Source organism: Onychostoma macrolepis, chromosome 22 (genome assembly GCF_012432095.1).
Source record: "Onychostoma macrolepis isolate SWU-2019 chromosome 22, ASM1243209v1, whole genome shotgun sequence".
Lineage (NCBI taxonomy): Eukaryota > Metazoa > Chordata > Actinopteri > Cypriniformes > Cyprinidae > Onychostoma > Onychostoma macrolepis.
The window spans coordinates 13235519-13262004 of NC_081176.1; the positions used below are offsets into that span (position 1 = coordinate 13235519).

General features: G+C 38.0%; 1 protein-coding gene across 3 annotated transcripts; it reads right to left on the reverse strand.

Moving 5' to 3' along the window:
• Positions 1 to 125: 125 nt before the first annotated feature.
• LOC131530906 (zinc finger protein 721-like) lies at positions 126 to 26486 on the reverse strand. 3 transcript variants are annotated; one of them, XM_058761417.1, is made up of 4 exons: positions 26393 to 26416; positions 26020 to 26078; positions 16997 to 17127; positions 126 to 3627 (listed from the first exon to the last, which is right to left on the reverse strand). In XM_058761417.1, exons 3-4 carry the CDS (start codon positions 17049 to 17051, stop codon positions 608 to 610), a joined length of 3075 nt encoding a protein of 1024 aa, XP_058617400.1. In that variant the 5' UTR covers positions 17052 to 17127; positions 26020 to 26078; positions 26393 to 26416; the 3' UTR covers positions 126 to 607. The 3 variants fall into 3 exon arrangements, with proteins under 3 accessions (XP_058617400.1, XP_058617401.1, XP_058617402.1); XM_058761418.1 differs by lacking the exon at positions 26020 to 26078 and having other exon boundaries at positions 26393 to 26486; XM_058761419.1 differs by lacking the exons at positions 26020 to 26078; positions 26393 to 26416 and adding an exon at positions 18441 to 18825.

Below are 26486 nucleotides of genomic sequence, written 5' to 3' on the forward strand. Positions count from 1 at the left end.
AAAAGCTATACCATTTTGCAAACATATACAGTATTACAGAGTATATATATATATATATATATATATAGGCCTAGTATATCAGTCTGGTGAGTAAACTAAAAAATTTACTAGCCAATGGCGATTCAATTGCCAAGGTGTCCGTAGAGGGTTGAGTATCCAGTGTGGAGGATCCTCTCCGTGAGCTGCCAGCCTATGCTCTCAAGCCCGCAAGCCTCAGTGTTCTCAAGATTGCGGGCCAAACCACACACAAAGGGATCTAAATTAATGAATGATGAATATTTTAGCCTCGTATGTGTTGTGAAATGCCCTTTTGTTTTTGTGTTTCAGTTCTAAGCAAAGTTGGTGTATTGATGACTTCTGAGAATGGTCAAAATGCCTGAAGAGGACAGTAATTCAGTTTATTAAAAAGACATTCTCAAAAACTTAAGTGATTCCCTTATTTTATTTATCAGTCAGAATGGGTATAAGTCAACATTTTAACAAACTCCAAAAGATGAAAAATCAATAAAAGCTACTGATTAATCTGTGAAATAATCAAAATTTTGTTGATTAATCATTTTAATAATATCCAATTAATCATTTATCAAAACAATTACCTAATGCAGCCCTACCTACCATCTATCATACCTGTAAGTACAGGATCAGCACTTGAACTACTTACTATAATTTCAGACACGCAGACATGTAATTTATGAGAGATTAGAGAAGATAATTGAGTGAATCTCTTCCCACATGAATGACAGTGATGTGGCTTCTCTCCAGTGTGGATCCTCTCATGTATTTGTAGATGTGTTGACCGTTTGAATCTCTTGTCACAGTGTGAACACTTGTAAGGTGTTTCTGTAGTGTGAACTGTCTTGTGCACTTTCATCGCACCATATGTAAAAAAAGTCTTCCCACACTCAGAACAAGCATGATCCTTCACACTGCGGTGTCTTTTCTGGTGATAGTTTAAAGCAGCAAGCTCACTAAAAGTCTTTCCACACAAAGAACACACATGTTGATTTTCCTTTGTATGAACTTTCAAGTGCTTCTTCAGTGCACCTGTGCTTAAAAAATGTTTACCACACTGGTCACAGTCATATTGTCTTTTTCTAGAATGAGTACGCAGATGAACTTTAAAAACACTTGATTTTCTGAAAGTCTTCCCACACTGATCACATGTGTGTGGCTTTTGTCCAGTGTGGATTTTCATGTGTTTGTTAAGGTTTCCTTTTTGTGCAAAACTCTTCCCACACTGATTGCATGTGTGTGGCTTTTCTCCTGTGTGGATTTTTATGTGATCGTTAAGGGTTCCTTTTAGTCTGAAGCTCTTCCCACATTGATCACATGCATGAGGCTTCTCTCCAGTGTGGATCCTCTCGTGTATTCTCAGATATTCTGACCGTTTGAATCTCTTGTCACAGTGTGAGCACTTGTAAGGTGTTTCTGTAGTGTGAACTGTCTTGTGCAGTTTCAGGTCACTATCTGTAAAAAAAGCCTTGCCACACTCAGAGCAAACATGATCCTTCACACCGCTGTGTCTCTTCTGGTGTATTTTTAATGCAACCCTCTGACTAAAACTCTTTCCACATAAATCACATACGTAAGGCCTCTCTTTTCTATGAAATTGTAGGTGGCCCTTCACGAAATCTGCCCTGAAATTATTTTCACTGCACTGGTCAGAGTTATATTGTCTTTCTCTAGAATGAGTACGCAAATGTACTTTTAAAAAACTTGAATTTCTGCAAAACTTCCCACATTGTTCACATGTGTATGGCTTCACTCCAGTGTGAGTTTTCTTGTGTTGATAAAGGGTTCCTCTTTGTGTGAAACTCCTCCCACACTGATCACATATGTACGGCTTCTCTCCAGTGTGGATTTTCATGTGATCATTAAGGCCTTCTTTTCGTTTGAAACTCTTCCCACACTGAGCACAGGTATATGGCTTTTCTTCACTGTGGGTTTTCATGTGTTCATAAAGGGTTCCTCTTTGTGTGAAACTCCTCCCACACTGATCACATGTGTACGGCTTCTCTCCAGTGTGGATCCTCATGTGTTCATTAAGGGTTGCCTTTTCTGCGAAACTCTTCCCACACTGATCACATGTGTGTGGCTTCTCCCCAGTGTGTCTTTTCATGTGTTTGGCAAGGTTTCCTTTATGTGTGAAACTCCTGCCACACTGATCACATGTGTGTGGCTTCTCTCCAGTGTGGATATTCATGTGTTCTTTAAGGTTTCCTTTTTCTAAGAAACCCTTCCCGCACTGATCACATGTATGTAGCTTCTCTCCAGTGTGGATTTTCATGTGTTTGTTAAGGTTTCCTTTTTGTGTGAAATTCTTCCCGCACTGATTGCATTTGTGCGGCTTCTCTCCATTGTGGATATTCATGTGTTGATTAAGCATTTCTTTTAGTCTGAAGCTCTTCCCACATTGATCACATGTATACGGCTTCTCTCCAGTGTGGATCCTCTCATGTATTTGCAGATATGTTGACCGTTTGAATCTCTTGTCACAGCGTGAACACTTGTAAGGTGTTTCTGTAGTGTGAACTGTCTTGTGCACTTTCATTGCACCATATGTAACGAAAGTCTTCCCACACTCAGAGCAAGCATGATCCTTCACACCGCTGTGTCTTTTCTGGTGTATCTTTAGTGCAACCATCTGACCAAAACTCTTTCCACATAAATAGCATACATAAGGCCTCTGCTTTGTATGAACTTTCAGGTGGTTCTTCCGGAAATCTGCCCTAAAAAATGTTTTACTGCTTAGGTCACGATTAGCTAGTCTTTCTCTAGAATGAGTAAGCAGATGTTTTTTAAAGCCACTATATTTTCTGAAACATTTTCCACACTGATTACATGCATATGGCTTCTCTCCAGTGTGGATTCTAATGTGATCGTTAAGGGGTTGCTTAAGTCTAAAACTCTTCCCACACTGATTACATGTGTGCGGTTTCTCTCCAGTGTGGATCCTCATGTGTACATTAAGGGCACCTTTTTGTGTGAAACTCTTCCCACACTGATCACATGTGTATGGCTTCTCTCCAGTGTGGGTTTTTAGGTGTGCATCAAGGTATCCTTTTTGTGTGAAACTCTTCCCACACTGACCACATGTGTACGGCTTCTCTCCAGTGTGGATCCTCGTGTGTTCATTAAGGGTAGCTTTTAGTCTGAAGCTCTTCCCACATTGATCACATGTGTACGGCTTCTCTCCAGTGTGGATATTCATGTGTTGTTTAAGAGTTGCTTTTAGTCTGAAGCTCCTTCCACATTGACTGCATGTGTACGGCTTCTCCCCAGCGTGAATATTCATGTGCTTTTTAAGGGTTACTTTTAGTCTGAAGCTCTTTCCACACTGACTGCATGTGTAAGGCTTCTCCCCACTGTGAATATTCATGTGTTTCGTAAGGTTTCCTTTTATTGTGAAAGTCTTTTCACACTGATCACATGTGTACAGCTTCCCTTCAAGATGATATTTTATGTGAATATCAAGATTTTGCTTGCATGAGAGACTCGTTGCACACTGAGGCCATATTTTGTCTCCCTTTTTAAATGAGGAACTCCAGGATGTTTCTTCAGTTTTCACACGATGGTTCTCCCCCTCTTCAATCAGTTCTTCAATCTCCTTGTTCTCTTCGATCAGGTCTAAAATTAAAGTAAAAAAGTTCAATAAAAAAAAATTAATAAAAAAAAAAAAAAAAAAAAGTTCTCATTAAATTTTGAAAGAAAAATGTGAAAGGAAAAAGACGTGAAAGTATAAATATGTTGAAGCATTCATTTGGGTACATTTATTATCCAATTATTATTTTTAAAACATTGCAGGCACTGTAACATGCTGGTGCTGTAAAGAGCGCACAACGAAGGAAAGAAATCCACAAAAGTCTTTTAATTATAAATCCAAGAGCAAACAAAGCAGGTGTAGCACAAACACAAACATAAGAATAACAAATAACCAGCAAAGGAACTGAACAAAGCACGGAGTATAAATAATGGGGTTAAAGAAACAGAAACACCTAAGAGTAATAATTAACCAAGGAAACTATAGAGGAGCTGATCAGAAATAAATTGCGCAGGAGAACAGGAACTGAAAGTAACACAACAGAGAAGTTCATAATGTTGAGACAGTCACAGGCTTTGGTGAGAAATATTACTAAATGTTTGATTAACTACATTTTACAAGTCAGAGTTGTAACATTTTAAAAATATGGTTTCAAAAATCGTGAACTAGATATAAATAAATATAAAAATGAAACTATTCATATAATATTTATTCTGATCTCCCGATGTTTGCAACCAGTATGAACGTTTCTCAAACCAACATTAAATTGTTGAAAACAACAAGTAAAATAAAACTATACTGGTTACTAACATAACGCTGGTTCCCTGAGATAATGGGAATGAGCATTGCATTAGTTACTAAAGAAGGGGGAAGAGCACAGAGAGTTATAACTTGTGCTCTGAAAGGGGCTGAAAGCACCTTAGCCACATAGCCTATTCTCAGCAAAATAACAAATTTACTGTTATTAGGTCCAAACTCAAGGCACAACGTGTCCACTGAAGAAGCCTGCAAGTTGCTCAATCACTTGACTGACACCAAAGCCAGCAGGAGGGCAGTCTTTATCAAGAGAGACCGAAGGTTGGTCATTTTGAGCAGCTCAAATAAAGGACCTCATAGAGCCTTAAGTACCATGGACAAACTCCAGGATGGAACAGACTGTAAGACTGTATATTGGTAAGCCACCCTTTCAAACGTGAATCTCAAGAATGGTCTGTGATGGGGGCTGTTTGAATATGAATTTATGCATCTTTCAGATTCCCCAATAAAACCAATCCCTTGGGAAGATTTGCTTCAAGTGTAGCATTCTGCATGGTTGCTTTATCAGGGTGCAATTCAGATGTTTAAAATTGAGCATGGGCCTGAGGCTGCCATCCTTCTTTGGAATAAAGAAGTAGTGGCTGTAAAAGCTTGCTGCGGCCCGTGGGGGCTCTCTCCACAGCACCCTTTGCTAGCAAGTTTTGGACTTTGGCTCGGAGGACGTTGGCATCGTTGTCCGAGACAAAAGTAAAAACCATGCCCCAAAGCGAGGGGTTTTGAGGATGGTCCAGCTCTAGCTTAGGGTGGGGCCTCTGGTGTTTCAGGAAGGGATAGCACTTAGCTGTAGAGAAGCCTTGTTTCACTTCAGGTTCTGCCTCTAGTTTGGTGCAGGCACTGACAATGGTATGGAGTGCTGCTGAGTCGAGATACTTTGGGGTGACTGGAAGCATCAGAAGAATTGGCTCACTTGGTTTGGAATGACATCACTTGAGATGACTTCTGAGCCGCCATGAAGCTGGGGCTGAGCAGGTGCCAATGCTGGCCTGTAGTGCTGCTGAGTAAATGACAGCTTGGGCTGACTTGAGATAGGAAAAGAACTAGCCATTAATGAAAGAAATGGTGCACCACTTGTGATGATTTCTAGTTGTGAAACATTCAGCAAAGCCATCCAAAGCCGAATCAATAGTCCTGACGGAAAAACAGGGCAGTCAAGGATGGCCGACTTATTGGCATCCTTAAGCGCTTTTTAAGTTAAATTCAGCTAAAGGTGTCACCACCTAGAGCATCATGGGCAGCACGCCGACATATGACACGGTTGCACTTCGGGCATCTCGAGTTCAAATCCTGGCTCACAGACCTTTCCCGATCCCATCCCCCCCTCTCTCTCTCCCACTCACTTCCGGTCAAATCTCCACTGTCCTATCACATAAAAGGCAAAAAAATAAAAGTAATAAAAAAAACTCCTTTGGCTGAAGGGACAGAGTCCTCCATGATGTCCAACTATTCCTCTGCATAGAAGCGGTCAATAACAGTAGTTTTATTAGCAAAGTCCTCCTCGGAACCCTCAAAGAGACCAAACCAAATCCCCTTGCAGTAGGAAAAGTGAGGCTTGTGGTATATGGGCCAGGATTAGCTCTATCAGTCCCGTTCATTCAGCTCAGCGACTCCACGGTTTCCTCATCTTAGACTCCTGAGAGAAAGAGAATCGTAAAGCACATGGGGCAGAGCTGCTTTCCCTTAGAAAAAGCAGGACACTTGAACACTTGTGGAGCAGGTTTTGAAACAATGTCACCGAAATTATGCTGTTAGCTATTAGATTGAAATATGCTTTTGCAGTCTTAGCCACAGTGCTGTTATCACTGTTAATCTGCTGCTGAGGCTTTCCACAGTGAGCAGAAAGGCTTACTTTTTTCATTTTCTTCAGAGTCAGCAAGGAGATGATCTTTGCACTTAAGGAGAAACATTTTGTTGAAATGGGATTTTAGCGTGATTTAAGGGGCTTTCACACAAAAGGAAACTTTTCATAGTTCCTAATGGCGGAATTATCTGCTTTTTGGCACGTTCGCGCCACAGGAACTAGGAACAATTTTAGTTCTAGGAACTCCATTTGGGGGAACTAAATTAGCTCCTACTTCAGAGTAGGGTCTAATCCAGCACTATAGGAACTACCAGTGACGTAAGTGTACGGTGATTGGCCAAACGCACATGAAACACCGGCACCCAGCATTTTTTAAAAAGCAACTCCACAAAAATGAAAAACAGTGATAACAGCATTTACCAGTTGTCTGCAGTGTTGTGTTCTTTTCTCAGCCTTGACGCTATGTAACACTTCAAGTTGTCATAGGAGTATTTGTCTCATAGCCCCACTTTTGCATTTACATTCCATTTTCATTATCACAAAATCCATAATACACTACAAACACATCTCCGATCACAGCGTCCTCCATCCACTGGTTGTTGATGTTTGTAAAAGCTGCGCTTAAAAGACACCTCTATCAGACGCTTCAGAGTTCCTACTGCCGGTGCAAATACAATTAGGAAAGTGGCACGGTGGGAAAATCAGTTCTCTTGGAACTACCCTGCTGGCTAGTTGCTAGAACTATGCGGTGCGAAAGCAAATAACATCTACAAGAACATCACTGACTTCACCCTCCTTATAAGCAGTAAAGTAGTGCTGTCAAGTGATTAATCGCTATTAAATCACATCCAAAATAAAAGATTTTGTTTAAATAATATATGTGTGTGTGTACTGTGTGTATACATATATAAATAAATACACACATAAGCATGTATATATTTAAGAAAAATGTTACGTTTATGTATTAAATATATTTATATATGATATAATTTATATGAATATAAATATATACATGTAAATATTGTGTCTCTTTATGTATACACAAATATACACTACACACACTATGTAAACAAAAACTTTTATTTTGGATGCAGTTAATTGCGATTAATCATTTGACAGCACTACAGTAACGCTATCTACACCGTATGATAAATAAATTTCTTATACTTACATTGCACGTACATCTGCACTTTGTTGTTTATGATGAGAGAATTCGCAAGAGAGCAGAATTCACTCAGCGAGCATACATACTCAACAACAAAACTCTGTTTCAGTGATGACTCATCTGAACACATCTAATTGGCCACTGCATTCATAAACTGCCCAGAATCATGTGTGATTGCTTATAACGCGCAACACTGTAAAAATGCGGAAAAATAAATAATAATAATAACCATCTTGCTATCGCCAAAGGCATCAGCGACAGGTGATATCTCTGAATATTGTCGATACACGATAGAATCATCTATTGGCACAACCTTGTAGTAGTGTTGTCAAAAGTACCGACCGCGATACCATTCATTACTGAAATTTTTAAAAACGTCCACACAAGAGTGTTTGAAAGCCGCATCTATCAGCTGGTCCGTCTGTGTGCAGATATATTAGTGATCCACTGAAGGTGACAGATCAGCTGATAGATGCAGCTTTCAAACGCTCTTGTGTGTTTCTGTGTGAGTGCTCGGTGATGAATATGAAGCGATGATCATTGAAGCCAATCACAGACGTATCTGTTGAGTGTGTGAACACAATGACCAATCAGCGCTGTTTAAGAATCTGCTTAACAGCGCTCAAATCTTAGCGGGAAATGAACGTTTTTAAAATTTCAAGAGATAGTTCACCCAAAAATGAAAATTCTGTCATTAATTACTCACCTTGATGTTGTTCCAAACCCGTAAGACCTTTGTTCATTTTCGGAACACAAATTAAGATATTTTTAATGGAATCTGAGAGCTCTCAGACCCTCCATAGACAGCAAGGGTCCTTACATGATCAAGACTCAGAAACATAGCAAGGAGATCAGTAAAATAATCCATGTGACATCAGGGGTTCAACCGTAATTTTCGAAGCTACGAGAATACTTTTTATGCGCAAAAGAAAAAGAAAAAAATGACTTTATTCAAATTTGTCTCCTCCGTGTCAGGAGAATATCCCCTGGACGGAAACTGTGTATGCTCTTCTGTGTTAGCCGCATACCAGATGCACTGTTTTCGTTCAAATCAAAGCGTAAATATACGTAGAAGACGTATCTGTGTGGTGTGGCTGACACAGAAGAGCGTACGCAGTTTGCGTTCAGTGGATATTCTCCAAAATGGCGCTACGCTGACATAGAGGAGATGAACTGTTGAATAAAGTCGTTATTTTTGTTTTCTTTGCATACAGAAAGTATTCTCGTAGCTTCGTAAAATTATGGTTGAACCCCTGATGTCACATGGATTATTTTACTGATCTCCTTGCTATGTTTCTGAGCCTTGATCGTGTAAGGACCCTTGCTGTCTATGGAAGGTTTGAGAGCTCTCAGATTCCATCAAAAATCTCTTAATTTGTGTTCCGAAGATGAACAGGTCTCACGGGTTTGAGTAATTAATGACAGTACCGAATGGTATCGCGGTCGGTACTTTTGACAATACCACCTAGTAGTAGTAGTAGTAGTAGTAGTAGTAGTATATTTTCAGTATTATTTTTAGCTTTTTTTACAGAAAAACCATGAAATGACCAACAATGTCAAGCACCACCACCAGTCCTAAGTTCTGTTAAAATGACAAATAGGCATTCATACATACATGATTACCATGTTTTAGTTCTAATTACTTAGGTACTAGTATAAAAATGCTTGACTGACTGATGTTTAAAGTCAATCAATTAAAAGCTACTTTCAGATCATATCACACATGAATGTACCTTAATGAAGATAAGCTCATATGCTATATACAGGTGCATCTAAAAAAATTAGAATATCGTGAAATTTCTTTTGGTAACTTATTTCAAACAGTGAAACTTTCATATATTCTAGATTCATTACATGTAAAGTAAAACATTTCAAAAGTTTTTTTTTTTTTTTTCCTTTTTTTTTTTTTGAAGATTAGAGCTCATGAAAGTCAAAAATCCAGTATCTCAAAATTAGGGCTGGGCAAAAAAAATTGATTTTTCGATTAATCGTTTTTTTTAATGACGTCGATTCGATATCGATTCTCAAAAGCTGCGAATCGATCTTTTCCCGAATTTATTTCAGCACACATTTAAAACAAGATCTGATTAATGTGATTCTTATCATTAGTCTTCTCCACTAGATGTCACCCTTATTTACCGATGCGCGATGTTACAACAGAAAGCCTGTCATTCATTCAGTGCTTATCATGGCGGAGTTACTGTTGATGAGAACCAAGAACAAAGCCATACGCGTGATTCGTAATGCTCAGGTGAAATGCTATAGTAATACTATGGGTGAATCCCATTTCTCTGTCTTACCTCTTCCCCTACGTCTTACCCCTAGCCCTTGTCCCTCGAAATCGAGTGGTAAGCGCTAGGGGTGAAAACATACCCCTATGAAATGAGACACCACTTGGTTACGGTTACGTCATCATACACCGTCGCTAGCTGGCTGCTACGTCACCAGAGCCGACAAGTGTTGATCACAAACTTTGGATCGTTTTACAAACTTGTTAAAACTGTAGACATGCATGGAGTCCATTCAAGGCTAGTCTGTTGTGCAAATCAGCAATGTAACGTTAGCGTCGCAAACTAGCGATTTTTTTAAAAACGTTTCAATTAAGAACATGGTTGCAAATATATATGTACAGGACTGTCTAGAGCACAAAACAAGACTGTCGTAATTTTTAAATAAATTATTTAAGCCGAAAATACTTGATTGTTGCCGGTTGCGCAGTGTGTTCTGGGTACCCCTCGGTTTCAAGTAAGCTCGCGAAAATGCTTGGTTTTAAGGGGTATCTACCCCTTCTCCTTAGCCCTACCCCTCGATCAAAACGAGAATTGGGATAGCCCTTACTCTCACGTGAACGCGCAAAACTAAGGGGAAGGGGTAAGACAGAGAAATGGGATTCACCCTATAAATCTGTGGAAGCATTTGATATCACGCATAAGGCACCATGATTTCCGCAATGAATGAATGAATGGCAGATGGCGCCATGACGCACTCTTTTGTTTACTGCACACTTAAGCGCGGACGACGCTCTCGGTGCTTTCATCTTCTGCCGTCTCACTATATGATGATATTAACACACTGCTGCTCTGAGAGTCATTTCATTAACATTTTACAGTTTAATTTGGGAAAACTACCGTCATATCACATGATACACAGCAGCTGCAAGTTCCTCACGGCAACCTGTCAAAATAGAAGTTTAGTTTAACGTTAAGAGCAGTCTTAAGACTCAATGCTACTACTACTAATAAATATTTATTTTTAAAGGAATAATCCCATTTGTGTTCTTTTTAATTTTAACAGTAAACCTCTGTTGTGCAGCACTTTGTTTGCCAAAAAATAAAAGGGTTTAATTTTCATTTGATTAGGATAAATTAAATTAATGTTTTATGCCTTCATCTGATTACCAGAAAAATTAAGAACATTTAATAGGGCTCTATTATTGTTTAAGAAAGGACCCTATACAAAAAAAGAATAGGTTTAAAATACAGGCCTGTGGGTCTTAATTTCTTTTTATTAATTCACCATTTGTAAACTGCGTTTACTGTTCATGTTTTAGAAATAGCAATAGCTTTTGTCTTAAAACTATATTCACTGAATTTAAATAAAAAAAATAAATAAATAAATAAATAGAGAATCGAATCGAGAGCTTGCAAATCGAATCGGGACATCTGATTCGATACCCAGCCCTACTCAAAATATTAGAATATTTCCTAAAATCAATAAAATATTTGCAAAACAGAAAAGTTCAAGTTATGTAAAGGTATGTTTAAAAGTATTTTCATTTATGCACTCAATACTTGGTCGGGGCTCCTTTAGCACAAACTCCAGCATCAGTGAGGTGTGGCATGGAAGCGATCAGCCTGTGGCATTGCTGAGGCACTATTAAGCCTTCAGCTCGTCTGTATTGTTGGATCGACTGTTTCTCCTGAAAATATCCCATAGATTCTATATGGGGTTCAGGTCAGGCATGTTGGCTGGCCAATCAAGCACAGTAATATCATGGTCAGCAAACCACTTGGTATTGGTTTTGGCAGTGTGGGCAGATGCTAAAGTCCTGCTGGAAAAGGAAATCAGCATCTCCATAAATCTTGTCAGCAGATGGAAGCATAAAGTGCTCCAAAATCTCCTGGTAGACCTGATAAAACACAATGGACCAACACCAGCAGACGTCACATCACCCCAAATCATCACTGACTTTGGAAACTTCACACTGGACTTCAAGCAGCGTGGATTCTGTGCCTCTCCAGTCTTCCTCCAGACTCCAGACCTTGATTTCCAAATGAAATGCAAAATTTGAAAAAAGAACTTTGGACCACTGTGCAACAGTCCAGTTCTTTTTCTCCTTATTCTAGGTAAGATGTTTCTGACGTTGTTTCTGTTTCAGAAGTGGCTTGGTAGCCCTTTTCCTGAAGACGTCTGAGCGTGGTGACTCTTGATGCACCGACTCCAGCTTCAGTCCACTCCTTGTGAAGATCTCCGGTGTTTGAATCGGCTTTGCTTGACAATATTCTCAAGCTTGCAGTCATCCAGTCATGCTTGTGCACCTTTTCCTACCCAATTCCTTCCTTCCAGTCAACTTTGCATTTAATATGCTTTGATACAGCACTCTATGAACAGCCACCCCTTTCAGTAATGACCCTCTGTGACTTACCTTCTTTGCGGAGGGTGTCAATGATTGTCTTCTGGACCATTGCCAAGTCAGTAGTCTTCCCCATTATTATGGTTTCAAAGAACAAGAGATACCCGGAATTTATACTGTGGGGATAGTCATTTAATGAAACTCAAATCAGTGCTTCCCACACATAGACTTTACCTATTCTATTTTAACGGCCGCCCAAGTATATTCGGTGACACATTTTTGTTTTTATTACCACTATTATCCTCTTACACTTTTTTTTTTTTTATCCGCCCGAGATAACGAAACCATCCGAGATCGATTAACTAGTGGAAATCTCCCCTCGCCCTACACATTTCGTACTGCTCATTCTGTGTGCTGAAGAACTGTCGACACTCCCACAGACAATCTCACATGCTCTGCAGAGACCCACAGAGACACGATGGATATATATCACATATATTTCACACAGGGTTGCTGCAGGATTTTTAAGCTCAAATTTAAGACTTTTTAAGACCTTTAAGACCTGCACAAATAAAATTAATACCATATGAGCAGGGTAGGACAATGTCTATGGTAAACTATTAAACTGTAAAATGACTGTAAAAAGCATGATTTACAGTTCAGATACAAGTTTTCACAAAAACAAAACATTTTATAAAATAATACACGTCACATTTCAACGTTTAAACCATTTTTAAGAAAAGTCAAAAGTATTAATTGTTATATTAAACAATTATTATAAATAAATTATTATATTAATTAAATAACATACAAACACATTTTACGGTTTAGATTTTTATAAATTAATTGTCTTCTTATCGATCCACCAGTTCACATTTACAGCTCTGCGTGTTTGCAGGGTAAAAACATGGGTTGATTTTTGCATTGGTCTGAACAAAAACAACCTAATGTTCCTGCAATACTGGAGGCTTTAGTTCTAGTACTGCATAGGACCCTATTTTTTGGGGGACAGCGCCACCTATAGCCAGTTCTATTCCAACAGAGGAGACCTGATTCAAACGTCAAACAAACATATGCAAAGACTAGATCCATGGAAACTGGATGAAAATTTATGTTTTATCTTTCCATCTTATTTTTAATGTAAGAGCTAGCGTGAACTTGAGTGTTCGAGGGGGTGTCAGCAATCTCCATTTAGCCTATTTAGCTGTGCAAAACAGTTCATTGTGCTGATGGATGCTGTGAATTAGTATTTGTATTCAAATTATTTTACATTTATTAAAGTACTAATAATCACACTAATTCGTACCGCAAGTGTTTTACCGTGTACTGCACTTTAAGTGGGTCACACATCAGACATGAAGCGCTGCGGCTAATGAACTTGAGTCTTGCACAAACACAAGTTTTCTTTCCAAGATAACTGAATTTAAAACCAGAATATATACTGTATATAGAATATATTTAAATAAATTGGGTTAAATATTTCAAGAGGGTTACCAACAGGTATGTTTAGGGTTAGGAGTTGGTTAGGACAATAATTAAGTGTATACAATTACACGACTACATAATTCCTTAAAAATAATAATAATATACAGAATCGAATAGCAAGTGCTATAAATTAGTATGAGCCACTAATACATACATACAAAAAAATAAATACAAATAAAATAATAATGATAATAATAGTAATAATAATAAAAATAAAAAGGGTCCTAGAAATGCTGTCCCGTTATTGCAGGAACATCCTGCTCACAACAACAACCCTATTGAACATGCACATTCATTCTCTGCCAGCAGGAGGCGCTTTCGAACAGTTTCCCCGGTAATGGCAGAACACAAAGCAGCACAGCACCAGACTTTGAAATGGGCAGCACTCATGTTTACTTAATAAAATTATAGCTTTTTGAAGTTTAATTGTCACATTTCACATAAGCTGTATCACAATTCTGGTCTGTACCCAAATTTAAGACCTCTTGAAATCATAATTAAGACTTTCTTGTATCAAATTTAAGGTCAGAAAAAGTCTTAAATTGTACAAGTAAATTTAAGACTTTTTAAGACTATTTAAGGACCCGCAGGAACCCTGTCACAAAACCAGGTAAAGCAACTCTTTTTTTTTCTCACATAGCTGTTGACTTATATACACACATACATATACACACACATACCGTGACCACGTTTTACTAAATGAGGCTGACCCAGCTCATTATTCGCTAGCCTCGTTTTACTAATTCGGTCCCTCATTTCAGTTAGATCAAAACAAGGGAACGATTTATTAAAGGGGTTATCGGATGCCCTTTTTGCACAAGTTGATATGATTCTTTAGGGTCTTAATTAAAAGTCTATAACATACTTTGGTTAAAATTTCTCGATAGTAGTGTAAAAAACACCTTTTTAAACCTGTCAAAATCAGCTATGTTTTTAGCAAGCCATTATAGTCCATGTTTCTTTAAATGCTAATGAGCTCTGCTGACCCCACCCCTTTCTACCGTGGAGTGACGAGCAGACTGTAAACTTCAGATTTGTAAAAATTACAAAGTAATAAGCTGAATAACTTTAGCCACATAGAAATTATTTTGGCCTCCTTTTTTAGGTATTTCAAAGAAACAATTACCAATCAAACAGAATAGTGGATGAAATGCTGGGGATCCTTGCACAGGTAGTAGAGTTGCCTATTATTGAAGAGATAAAGTCATCTAAAGCAATCAGCCTAGAGGTTGATGAAATGACTGATGTTTCCTGCCATCAAGAGTGTACTACAGAAGAGGGAGCTCCCAGTAGATTGGCTGTATGGACTCGGGACAGATGGTGCAGTGATGACTGGTATGGCTAAATATGGTAGATAGTGTCAAATTTGTATTGTCAGCTGTTATATAACACTAGTGAAGTGTGGTTGTCACAGCATCTAGCCATTGAAAATCTCCAGAGAAACCTTCCAGCCATCCTGTCTACCCTTGCAGAGGAAGCAAACACAAAGAAGTGCCCAGTGTCAAAAGGCCTATACACCTTCTGTGCCACATACCGCTTTGTGGCTACCCTTTACCTCCAAGCAGATTTGTTGCCCCACATATCGATGCTGTCAAAGGTGTTTCAGAGAGCAGATGTGAACTTTTTTTTCACATAAAGGAGCAGGTAGATTCCAAGGGATGCTTCTTGATGAATGCTGGAACGATTGTTCCATTGTGATCTATAATATCACTGTCTTTTCCCACATTTAGGTTCCAGTCACACTTGCTGTTCTGAGGAGCATTCTGGAGGCAGGCGAAACCCCACTCCCTACATAATTTCTTGCTCGTCTTCATCAAGACCTGGATGACCCAGTAGGACTTGGGGCCTTCAGGATTTCCTGTGAGGAGGAGAGATGGAAACCAGGCGTGTCCCCGGGAACAGATTCGGAAGAGATGTAAATACATCCCTTCTTACTTAAAAACTGTACTATTCTTTTTCCTTGAACTGAAAAATGTATAACTGCAGGTCCTCAAACCTTACATCTGCAACCTGGTGAGCAATCTTGAGTGCAGGTTCCAAGACATTGAAGTGTTAGGAGCCCTCAGTGTCCTCGGTCCAAAGGCTGTGACCTCAGATGAAATTACCAACATTCCTGGTGCTAGGGTGCTGAACACCCTAACAAAGACATTCATCCCAGGACAAGAAGCCAGAGTTCTGCAGTAGTGGACCTCTTCCAAGCAGAATGTACTATTAAGATCATTCAAGTTTGGTCAATTACCTGAATTAATATGAACTGAATTAATTTCTCATCTGTCTTAGTGTTTAAAACCTGTAAATGTGTCAATTACCCTGCATGCTCTTTTGCTCTGTGATGACTTATCCCTGAAGGATAAGACGCAAGATCAAATAATGCAGCAGCTGAAGTATACCTCAACCTCTGCATTTTAGCATCAGCAGGGCTGGTCATCCCTGTCTCCAATGTAAACTGTGAGAGGGATTTTTCAGCAATGAACAGGGTGAGTGAATTTTATTTTTCTTTCAGCACTACAGGTTTTTAGCATACAATTTCTGGATAGTTAATTTAAAGCCAAGTGTCGTCTTTTTCTTCAGGTCAAAACTGACCTGAGAAACAGTCTAAAGGGATATAACTTGGTGGCATGTCTACAAATTTCAATTGATGGACCAGCACCAGAGGAATTCCCATATTCAGAGGCTTTGTGGCTCTTCTTTAAAAAGCCCAGAAAGATAAAGGATAAACAGTGCCAGCTTTGCACATGAGTGTGTCTTTCTTTCTTTACATTGTCTTACTCTTCCCATGTGGGAAGTAGGGTTCGATCTGTGAAATATATTGTGTAATCAAAATTAATTTTAATAAATAAAAATATTGCTAACTCACATTACTTGTTGTTTGTCACATTTAGTAGACCATTTTTGTGCCGTGGGTAATAGGAGGGTTTCAATCCAGCTACCACCGCAAGTATATTTCAAACCTGTGGGATGCACTGCAAATGTAAATATTCTAATATTTTGAGATACTGGATTTTTGACTTTCATGAGCTGTAAGATCTAATCATCAAAATAAAAAAAACCTTTTGAAATGTTTTACTTTACATGTAATGAATCTAGAATATATGAAAGTTTCACTTTTTGAACTTTTTCACGATATTCTAATTTTCTGAGATGCACCTGTATATGCATGTGTGTTAGTCTGGCGAGTAAACTAAAAATGTACTAGCCAATGGTGATTCTATTGCCAAGGTGTGTATAGAGGGTTGCATTGCCTAACTTTTGTGATGTTATTCATGTTAAAACAACTGTTTTCAAAACAACAGACAATACCGGCTCATATTATGTCTCATATGTATGCCTTTTCTTTTTGGAGGGGCAAGTTTTGATGGCATAATCGACTTATGCATTGTTAATGCCTTTAACCACAGGTGCCAGTATGCCACAATCTATCCTATTCATCCATGCTGAATAGATGAGCCTCAACTCAATGTAATCATCAAAACAATGAACCACTGAAACTCGTAACTTCACGTTTTTTTCTGTACTCCAGCTTCAAATGCTATTTCACAGCTTTTATTATTTTTTTTCTCTAACTGAAACCACTGAAAGTTTTATAACCTTATTGAAGAATCAAGAATATACACCAACCTATTTGTTGTTCAGTATCTTCCTGTTTTATTCTGCAGGTTTCTGGATCAGTCATGTTTTTGACTTTCTTTCATAAACTGTTGTGGGAGGAGCTGAACTGTAGGTGAATTCCTGTGTGTTTGGAGGAGAAGCTGCCAAAATAAAAAATAAATCAGTTATTAATTCACACACTTAAATCATGTTGTTTGTCTTCATCCACCTATCAAAATATAAAGTTATTTAATTAAAAAAATATATATACATTTATACTAAGTATTATATCTTTCTATGCAAGTTGCAATGCCAAGAAAAACACTTCTGTCTTGCGTTTCCCGCCCCCTAGTGTCCTAAAATGGTTATTTTCCTGTCCTTGTTTAGTTTGATTAGTTAATATGATTTCGTTCAGCTGTGTGTTTAATTATCCTGTGTATATTAGTTGCTGCCTGTTCAGTTAGTTTTCGTCTGGTCTACTCGTTACACTCCCTGTGTGTCCCAGCCTTGTCTTGTCCTGCCCTGCCCTGCCCTGCCCTGTTGAGTTTTGGATTAAAGACTGTTATTGGAGTTCATCCTCGTCTCCTCGCTTCCCTCGTGTGTGTGCACCGTGACACTGCCAAAGAAAATGCTTATTCTTTTTTATTTTTTTTAGTGCTTATATATAACATATCATTGCATGTGTGTGTATAGATGTTGCATTAGACTTTAACGGACAGGGCCGTTAAAATTCCGTCATAATCTATTACCATGTCATTTTAATTATAATAACACATTTAATTGCTTGTATTTTTGTTCATATTTTCAACCATATTAGGCTTTATTTATGATGCATTAGGGCTGTGACGGTGGCAGATTTTTACCACCGCGGTGGTAATGGACCAACTACCACCGGTGGCACGGTGTTGTGATATTGTCAGTCCTCTATCGTGTGTGTCATGTGTTCCCGCCTCTTGTTTCCTTATTTGGTCATGTGCCTGTCCTTGTGAAGTGTGATTATCAGTTAATTCCTGTCCAGCTGTGTTTGTCTAATTATCTATGATTATCCTGTGTATTTATAGTCCTGTCTGTTCAGTTAGTGTTTGTCTGGTCTACTCGTTACTCCCGGTGTTCCTGTGTGTCAGCCCTGCCTTGTCTACATTAAAGACTATTATTTTGAAGTTACTCCTCATCTCCGTGTTCCTCGTTCCTTCCTGCTGTGTGCACCGTAACAGATATATATTTATATACACACATACACAGTGGGGCAAAAAAGTATTTAGTCAGCCACCAATTGTGCAAGTTCTCCCACTTAAAAAGATGAGAGAGGCCTGTAATTTTCATCATAGGTATACCTCAACTATGAGAGACAAAATGAGGAAAAAAAATCCAGAAAATCACATTGTAGGATTTTTAAAGAATTAATTGGTAAATTCCTCTGTAAAATAAGTATTTGGTCACCTACAAACAAGCAAGATTTCTGGCTCTCACAGACCTGTAACTTCTTCTTTAAGAGGCTCCTCTGTCCTCCACTCGTTACCTGTATTAATGGCATCTGTTTGAACTCGTTATCAGTATAAAAGACACCTGTCCACAACCTCAAACAGTCCAACTACAAACTCCACCATGGCCAAGACCAAAGAGCTGTCACAGGACACCAGAAACACAATTGTAGACCTGCACCAGGCTGGGAAGACTTTATCTGCAATAAGTAAGCAGCTTGGTGTGAAGAAATCAACTGTGGGAGCAATTATTAGAAAATGGAAGACATACAAGACCACTGATAATCTCCCTCGATCTGGGGCTCCACGCAAGATCTCACCCCGTGGGGTCAAAATGATCACAAGAACTGTGAGCAAAAATCCCAGAACCACACGGGGGGACCTAGTGAATGACCTGCAGAGAGCTGGGACCAAAGTAACAAAGGCTACCATCAGTAACACACTGCGCCGCCAGGGACTCAAATCCTGCAGTGCCAGACATGTCCCCCTGCTTAAGCCAGTACATGTCCGGCCCGTCTGAAGTTTGCTAGAGAGCATTTGGATGCTTACAGAAAACGTTTGACCTCTGTCATTGCCAACAAAGGGTATATAACAAAGTATTTAGATGAAATTGTGTTATTGGATCAGTCGTCTTGGGGCCTGTTCCATAAAAGACGCTAAGCAAAGCAGGGATTAAAGTCCAAAACCTGACTTGAAATAACCTAACAAATCAATTCGGGACTAAAGCGGTTTCATAAAGGACAATTTAAGTTCACACAATCTCACTAATTCGAGCCAGGTTAAGTGAGTCAGGATAATTTGATGTGCACGCTTATTCTTAAGCAGTCTTTAATGTCGATCATGGATCAATCGATCCACCATGGCAAACAGCCAATATTTGTGTTGTTTAATGCATTTGAGACGTCATGTTTTCCTCAGTGTATAACTGACATGTCACAGGTATATTTTTCATCTCTAAATGTTAGAAAGTCATGCAAATATATCCATTTTGCTGTCAGGAGTGGGCGAGGCTTACGTGAGTGAACGAGCGCTGCTGCGCGCTACACAGATGGTGCAGAATAGAATAATAGCGCAAGAATTCCGAATACAATATACATTCTGCTAAAATATTTGTTGTTGGACATTAAATGTGACACACAGAACTTTAATCCTACTTATAAGTGTATTTTTATGATAGCAGTAACTGTAAATCAAATGTAAGATGGCTAATACAGCCATACTAGCTCAAATGATTTAAATGTGTGTTCCTCTTATGATTTCTATTATTTATTTAAATTTTTAATTCAGTGATTTTAACTTTTGATTTAGTGTTTTTAATGCTTTAAAGAGCCATTTTAGATTGCAATGTTTTAATGTTCTCATAACCATAAAAGGTGCAGCTGTCATAAATTCAGAAAGAAAGGCTGCATGGCTAGAAACTGCTGATCAACTAAATGCGCAAGTATCAACTATGTTAAAATGTCATTAGCCTATTTTGGGCACAGTACATTAAATACAGTTGGTTGTAGCCTATTTTTTGTTTTTGTTTTTTTACATTTTTTAATTGAATTTTCACTGTTTTACAAAGATAACAAGACATCACCCAAAACAAACAAAAAACTGAAAAAAAAAAAAAAAAATAATAGCTTTACATAAAACAGGACTACCCCATATATAGCAAATTAGGGAAAGGAAAAAAAAAAATTATAATAATAATAAACAGCAGAAAAGTTAAGTGTCCAGAGAACTACACAATTACAATATTCTTTGTAGTATAATAGGGCGAAGATGAGGTTCCATATAGTCCAGATATGGAGTCCAGACTTTATAAAACTGACCTGTTTTTTGATGTAATACACAGGTAAGACGCTCCAGGGGAATCAGCTCAAAAATTATCTTATGCCAACCTTTAAGTGATGGAGATTTATCACTAATCCAATTAAGTAAAATATTTTTTCTGGCAACAAAGGAGAGAATATTATACAATTTCTTGTTAGCTGAAACAATGCATTCATTAGGTATACCCAATACCAATGAGACTGGATCAAAATCCAACTGCATATTAAAGATCTTTTCCATTTCCTCCAGCACCAAGAACCAATACCTTTGCAGTCTGTTACATGACCACAGACAATGTGTTAAAGTACCTACTTCAGTTTTACATTTTAGACACATAGGCGATATATAGAGGGGTTAAAAAAATGCCTGCGGTCAGGAGAAATATGGAGTCTATGTATGATTTTAAATTGTACACGTACGAAAGAAATACAAACAGATATTTCCTTAGCATAAGACCAAATGTCATTCCATGTTTCATCATTAATGTCAGTAGCTAACTCTTCCTCCCATTTAGCTTTAATTATCTGTGTATCAGCAAAAGAAATTGAACACATAGCACCATAAAATCTACCCAAAGACATTTTTCCCGACGATAAAAATAATAACCTCTCAATAGAAGATATCTCACAATTACTAACAAGTGTTGTGTTTTTAGTAATATAATGTCTCAGTTGGAGGAATCGAAAAAAATCATTTGAACAACTGGTTCTTCTGAGTTAACTCCACAAATGACATTAATTTACTATCTGAAAACATATCCCCAAGAATGATAAGTCCCAAATTACACCAACGTTTAAAACCATCGTCCAAAATTCCTGGGGTGAAATCAGGATTATTTAATATTGGGGTAAAGAAAGAGGTCAATTTAGATCTACCTTCGAGCCTACAGACTGATCTCCATGCTTTCAGAGTATTAACTATAATTGGATTATCATATATCTCTTTTATGTTTTGAAAGCTCTTAACAAAAAGAAGAGCTCTTAAAGGAAATTGAGAAAAGGAGGATTCAATATCTAACCAATTAGAGGAGGAATCATTCCTAACCCACTCTGCAATGTATCTCAGGTGGGAACTTAACCGGTACAACTTAATATTTGGAAAATCTAGCCCCCCCCCATAGAACTTGGCAGATAAAGTACTGATAACTTTAATCTAGGTTTGCGTTTACTCCATATGAAAGACGTCAGCCAGCTATTCAGGCCCTTCAATGCCCTATTTGAGAACAGTATAGGAACCATTCAAATAGGATATAACAATTTGGGTGACACAATCATCTTTACAAGTGCTATCCGACCCAGCAAAGATACTGGCAAGGAATTCCAACATTCTAAATCCTGCCGTATTTTCTCAAATAAAGGAACAAAATTAGATTCATACATCTGCTTCAAAGATGTAGCGATAGAAATACCTAAATAGATGAAAACTAAAGGTGACCACTTAAAAGGAAAACAGGGCACAATGTTAGGTTTAGAAACAAGAATACCTAAAGGCATAGCTTCAGATTTAGTTAAATTGACTTTATAACCAGAAAAGGTACTGAACCAGTTAATCAACTCAATTAGAGCGGGAACTGACTTATCAGGCTCAGATAAAAAAATCAATACATCATCAGCATATAGTGCAGTCTTATGATGTATATGTCCTATCTGTAAACCTGAAATAGATGGTGCTGATCTGATTGCTTCAGCTAGAGGCTCTATAGCCATCGCAAATAAAAGCCTAAAACCCTGCCTAGTGCCTCTATGCATAGCAAAATAATCAGATCTGAAGCCATTCGTCAATACAGCAGAACGTGGGTCTGTATAGAGCACTCTGATCCACTGCACAAAATTTTCACCTAGGCCAAATTTATCCAAAACAAAGAAAAGATAGGACCATTCAATCCAATCAAACGCCTTCTCCGCATCCAAAGACAGTACCAGCCCCTCTATGGATTTCACTTTAAAGGCGTAAATAATATTTAAAAGGCGTCTAATATTATCAGATGAATTTCTACCCTGTATAAATCCTGTTTGATCAGTCCCAATTATCGTAGGCAGAATTTTTTCAAGGCGCATTGCTAAAATTTTAGAAAGCAATTTCCGGTCAACATTCAGTAATGCAATTGGCCTGTAAGAAGAACATATGTCAGGACTTTTACCCTTCTTTAATATAAGTGAGATATAAGCTTCTCCAAGGGTCTTTGGTAATTCTTTAACCACAAACGAATAATTAAACACATTAAGCAATGGGTCTGCTAGCACCTCTTGAAATTCCTTAAAGAACTCTCCGCAAAACCCATCTGGCCCTTGTGATTTACCATTCTTTAAAGCATTAATAACCTCCTGTCTAGTAATAGGGCCATTGAGAGATTCTTTTTGTGTACCTGAAATTGTTGGAGGATTAATCTCAGAAAAAAAGAGTCAACCATTTGTTTGAGATGGTCACCTGTTTTCTCAGAAGAATATAGATTTATATAAAAATCTCTAAATTAATTATTAATGTTCTTATAGTCATGGAAAATATTATCATCTGAATCAACAATTGTAGCAATATACTGAGATGCTGCACGTTGTTTGGCAACATATGCTAGAAACTTCCCAGGCTTGTCTCCGTGCTCATAAAATCTTTGTTTTGAGTATCTTATTTTCTTCTCTGCATCCACAGTGAGAAGACTATCTAGAGCTGCTCTAACTGCTTGTAATTCTTTCAATAAAGCTGCTGAAGGAGATCTATTATACATTTTTTCTTTAACCAATAATTGAGCTTCCAAGGCCCTTTGATTCGCCATTCTTTGATGTTTTTTGGAGGAGGTATATGAAATAATTAGCCCCCTTGCATAAACTTTACAGGTTTCCCATAATAAAGATGGATTATCTGTGGATAAAGAATTAACATATAGAAAATATTTAAATTCAGAAGAAAAGTAAACTGAAAATGCACTGTCTCTAAGGGTTGCAATATTAAGTCTCCACTGTATAGCATAGTCTACAGTATTCCTAAATTGCAGCTCCATAGTGACGCAGGCATGATCTGACAATAAAATACTTTCTATATTACAAGATAATACTAAATGCAAATCTGTTTTTGGCATAAAAAAAATAAATCTAACCTTGACTGACAATGATAGGAAGTAGAAAAAAATGTATATTCTTTATCAGCAGGGTGAAGAGCTCTCCAGACATCTACAAAACCAAGATCTTGACAAATATTCTGAAGAGATCTTGATTGAGCAGTTAGAGATGCAGAGCTATGTGGGTGCCTATCTACAAGAGGATTCATTACACAATTAAAATCTCCCCCAACAATAGTTAAATCTGCTGATCTGGCAATCATGTCCAAAAACACTTTAGTAACAAAGTCAGATGGATAAGATGGAGAATACATATTTAGTATGAGAATAGTTTTACCTTGCCACACACCTTTAATAATAACATAGCGACCATCCCTATCTTTAATACGGTTTAAAACTTTGAATGGTAAATTACGTTTAATGAGAATAGCAACACCTCTACTTCTAGATGTAAAAGATGAAAAATATATCTGCCCAAAAACACCCTGCTGTAATTTTAAAATGTTCAACGTTAGTCAAATGAGTCTCTTGTAAAAGAGCAATTTCGATATTTCCCTTTTTCAAAAAAGTAAGTATCTTTCTTCGTTTTACAGGATTATGGATGCCTCGAATATTCCAAGTACAAATCCTAAGAACTCTAGACATTAAATTCTGTACAAACAATCAGTGTATACATAATACAGATAATCCCAAAATATATTCCTAGAAGTGTACCCTTCAGAAATCTGAGCTTTAAACAAAAAAACAAAGCACATAAAAAACTCTACAAGGGAACAAACCTGCCAAGGTTGTAGCCTATTTTTTATTTATTTGATTATTTAAGGTGTATTTTCTGTATAGGCTACTTTTATTTTTGGACTAATAATAAAGTCAACTAATTTTATGTGCATTCCTATTGGTCAGTGTTAGAGGAGCTCAGCTTAGCCGGACAGTTAGCCTGCTCCGGACCAGGTTAGTTTGCCAGCATAAGTTGCCACAGTGACTGAGCTTGAGCTATGGTAATTTTGCTTTCAGAAACCAAATCAAGTGAAAATAAGTCAGAATTGCTGAAATAAGCCTGGTTTATTTGGTAAACTTGTTTTATGGAACAGGCCCCTGGTCCCTTTGCAGAAAAACAGCCCCAAAGCATGATGTTTCCACCCCCATGCTTCACAGTAGGTATGATGTTCTTTGGATGCAACTCAGCATTCTTTCTCCTCCAAACGCGATAAGTTTAGTTTTTACCAAGAAGTTCTATTTTGGTTTCATCTGATTCTCCCAATCCTCTTCTGGATCATCCAAATGCTCTCTAGCAAACTTCAGACGGGCCCGGACATGTACTGGCTTAAGCAGGGGGACACGTCTAGCACTGCAGTATTTGAGTCCCTGGCGGCGCAGTGTGTTACTGATGGTAGCCTTTGTTACTTTGGTTCCAGCTCTCTGCAAGTCATTCACTAGGTCCCCCCGTGTGGTTCTGGGATTTTTGCTCACAGTTCTTGTGATCATTTTGACCCCACGGGGTGAGATCTTGCGTGGAGCCCCAGATCGAGGGAGATTATCAGTGGTCTTGTATGTCTTCCATTTTCTAATAATTGCTCCCACAGTTGATTTCTTCACACCAAGCTGCTTACTTATTGCAGATAAAGTCTTCCCAGCCTGGTGCAGGTCTACAATTGTGTTTCTGGTGTCCTTTGACAGCTCTTTGGTCTTGGCCATGGTGGAGTTTGGAGTTGGACTGTTTGAGGTTGTGGACAGGTGTCTTTTATACTGATAACGAGTTCAAACAGATGCCATTAATACAGGTAACGAGTGGAGGACAGAGGAGCCTCTTAAAGAAGAAGTTACAGGTCTGTGAGAGCCAGAAATCTTGCTTGTTTGTAGGTGACCAAATACTTATTTTACAGAGGAATTTACCAATTAATTCTTTAAAAATCCTACAATGTGATTTTCTGGATTTTTTTTCCTCATTTTGTCTCTCATAGTTGAGCTATACCTATGATGAAAATTACAGGCCTCTCTCATCTTTTTAAGTGGGAGAACTTGCACAATTGGTGGCTGACTAAATACTTTTTTGCCCCACTGTTTATTGATATTCTAGGGAATTGTGTGCTTCTAATTTTAAAGCAACAGTTTGGACAGGACCCTTTTCTATTCTAACATGACAATGTCTCTCTGTATAAGGCAAGATTCAAAAAGAAATGATTGATTCAGTTATTGTGGAAGAATTTGACTGGTCTGCAGAAAGCCAAGACCTAATCCAAGCTGAACACCTCTGGTGTGACTTTGAATGCAGATCTTGAGCCAAAAACTAATGACCAAACACCAATGACTTACATACATAAAGATTTCGGATGAGAATTGTGGACTGTGCAAAGACCTTAATTTAAAATGGCTATGAAAAATCAAGGTAAAGAATACAAATGTTATGTGATTTTCACATTTCTGTACCTGAACTAACTTTGTGTGCTATATTTAATTGTGCTATAATTATACAAAGCTATAATTGTACCATAACTTATACCACAACAGAAAAAAAAAATCCTTAGTGTTGAGCCCTGCTATCAATTTAAATTTAAATCCAAAAACAATTAATTCTAAAAAAGAATCTGCACCAGTCGTGTAGTAACTTAAGAGATTAGGGTTTGTGAATTAAATCACAACATCTACACTAATATTAATAAACATAATAAATCTCAGAATAAATCTTAATAAACCTCATTAACCTCTCGCTGTGATGCGGGAGCGACCAGGGTTCTGCTGGGTCTTAACGCCTTCATCAGACCTGCGCAAACCAAACAATAATGTGTCCAAAACTGAATTTCAATAGAGTTTGTTATTAGTACTGTTTGGTTGGTCATACGGCGGACGCCTGCGTATACGGGACAAAATGATGCCTCAAATACGGGACGATTCCGTAATATTTGGAAAGGCTGGTAACCCTACTGCTAGGCTAAATGTTATTTCAGTCAGCAGACGCCAGAAAAGACGCACCAATAGACCTGCACCAGATTAAAACAACACAGAAAGACCCTGTAAAATCTTGCTTTAACAAGCTGTATCTTTATAATTGTATAAAAAAATCATGAAATATCTCACCTCAGAAGACTCAAAGCTGTGTGATGGCGCTAGCGGTGACTACTTTTCTTCTTGTTTTAGAGACAGCTACTGCACGTCGGAGAAATGGGCGTGC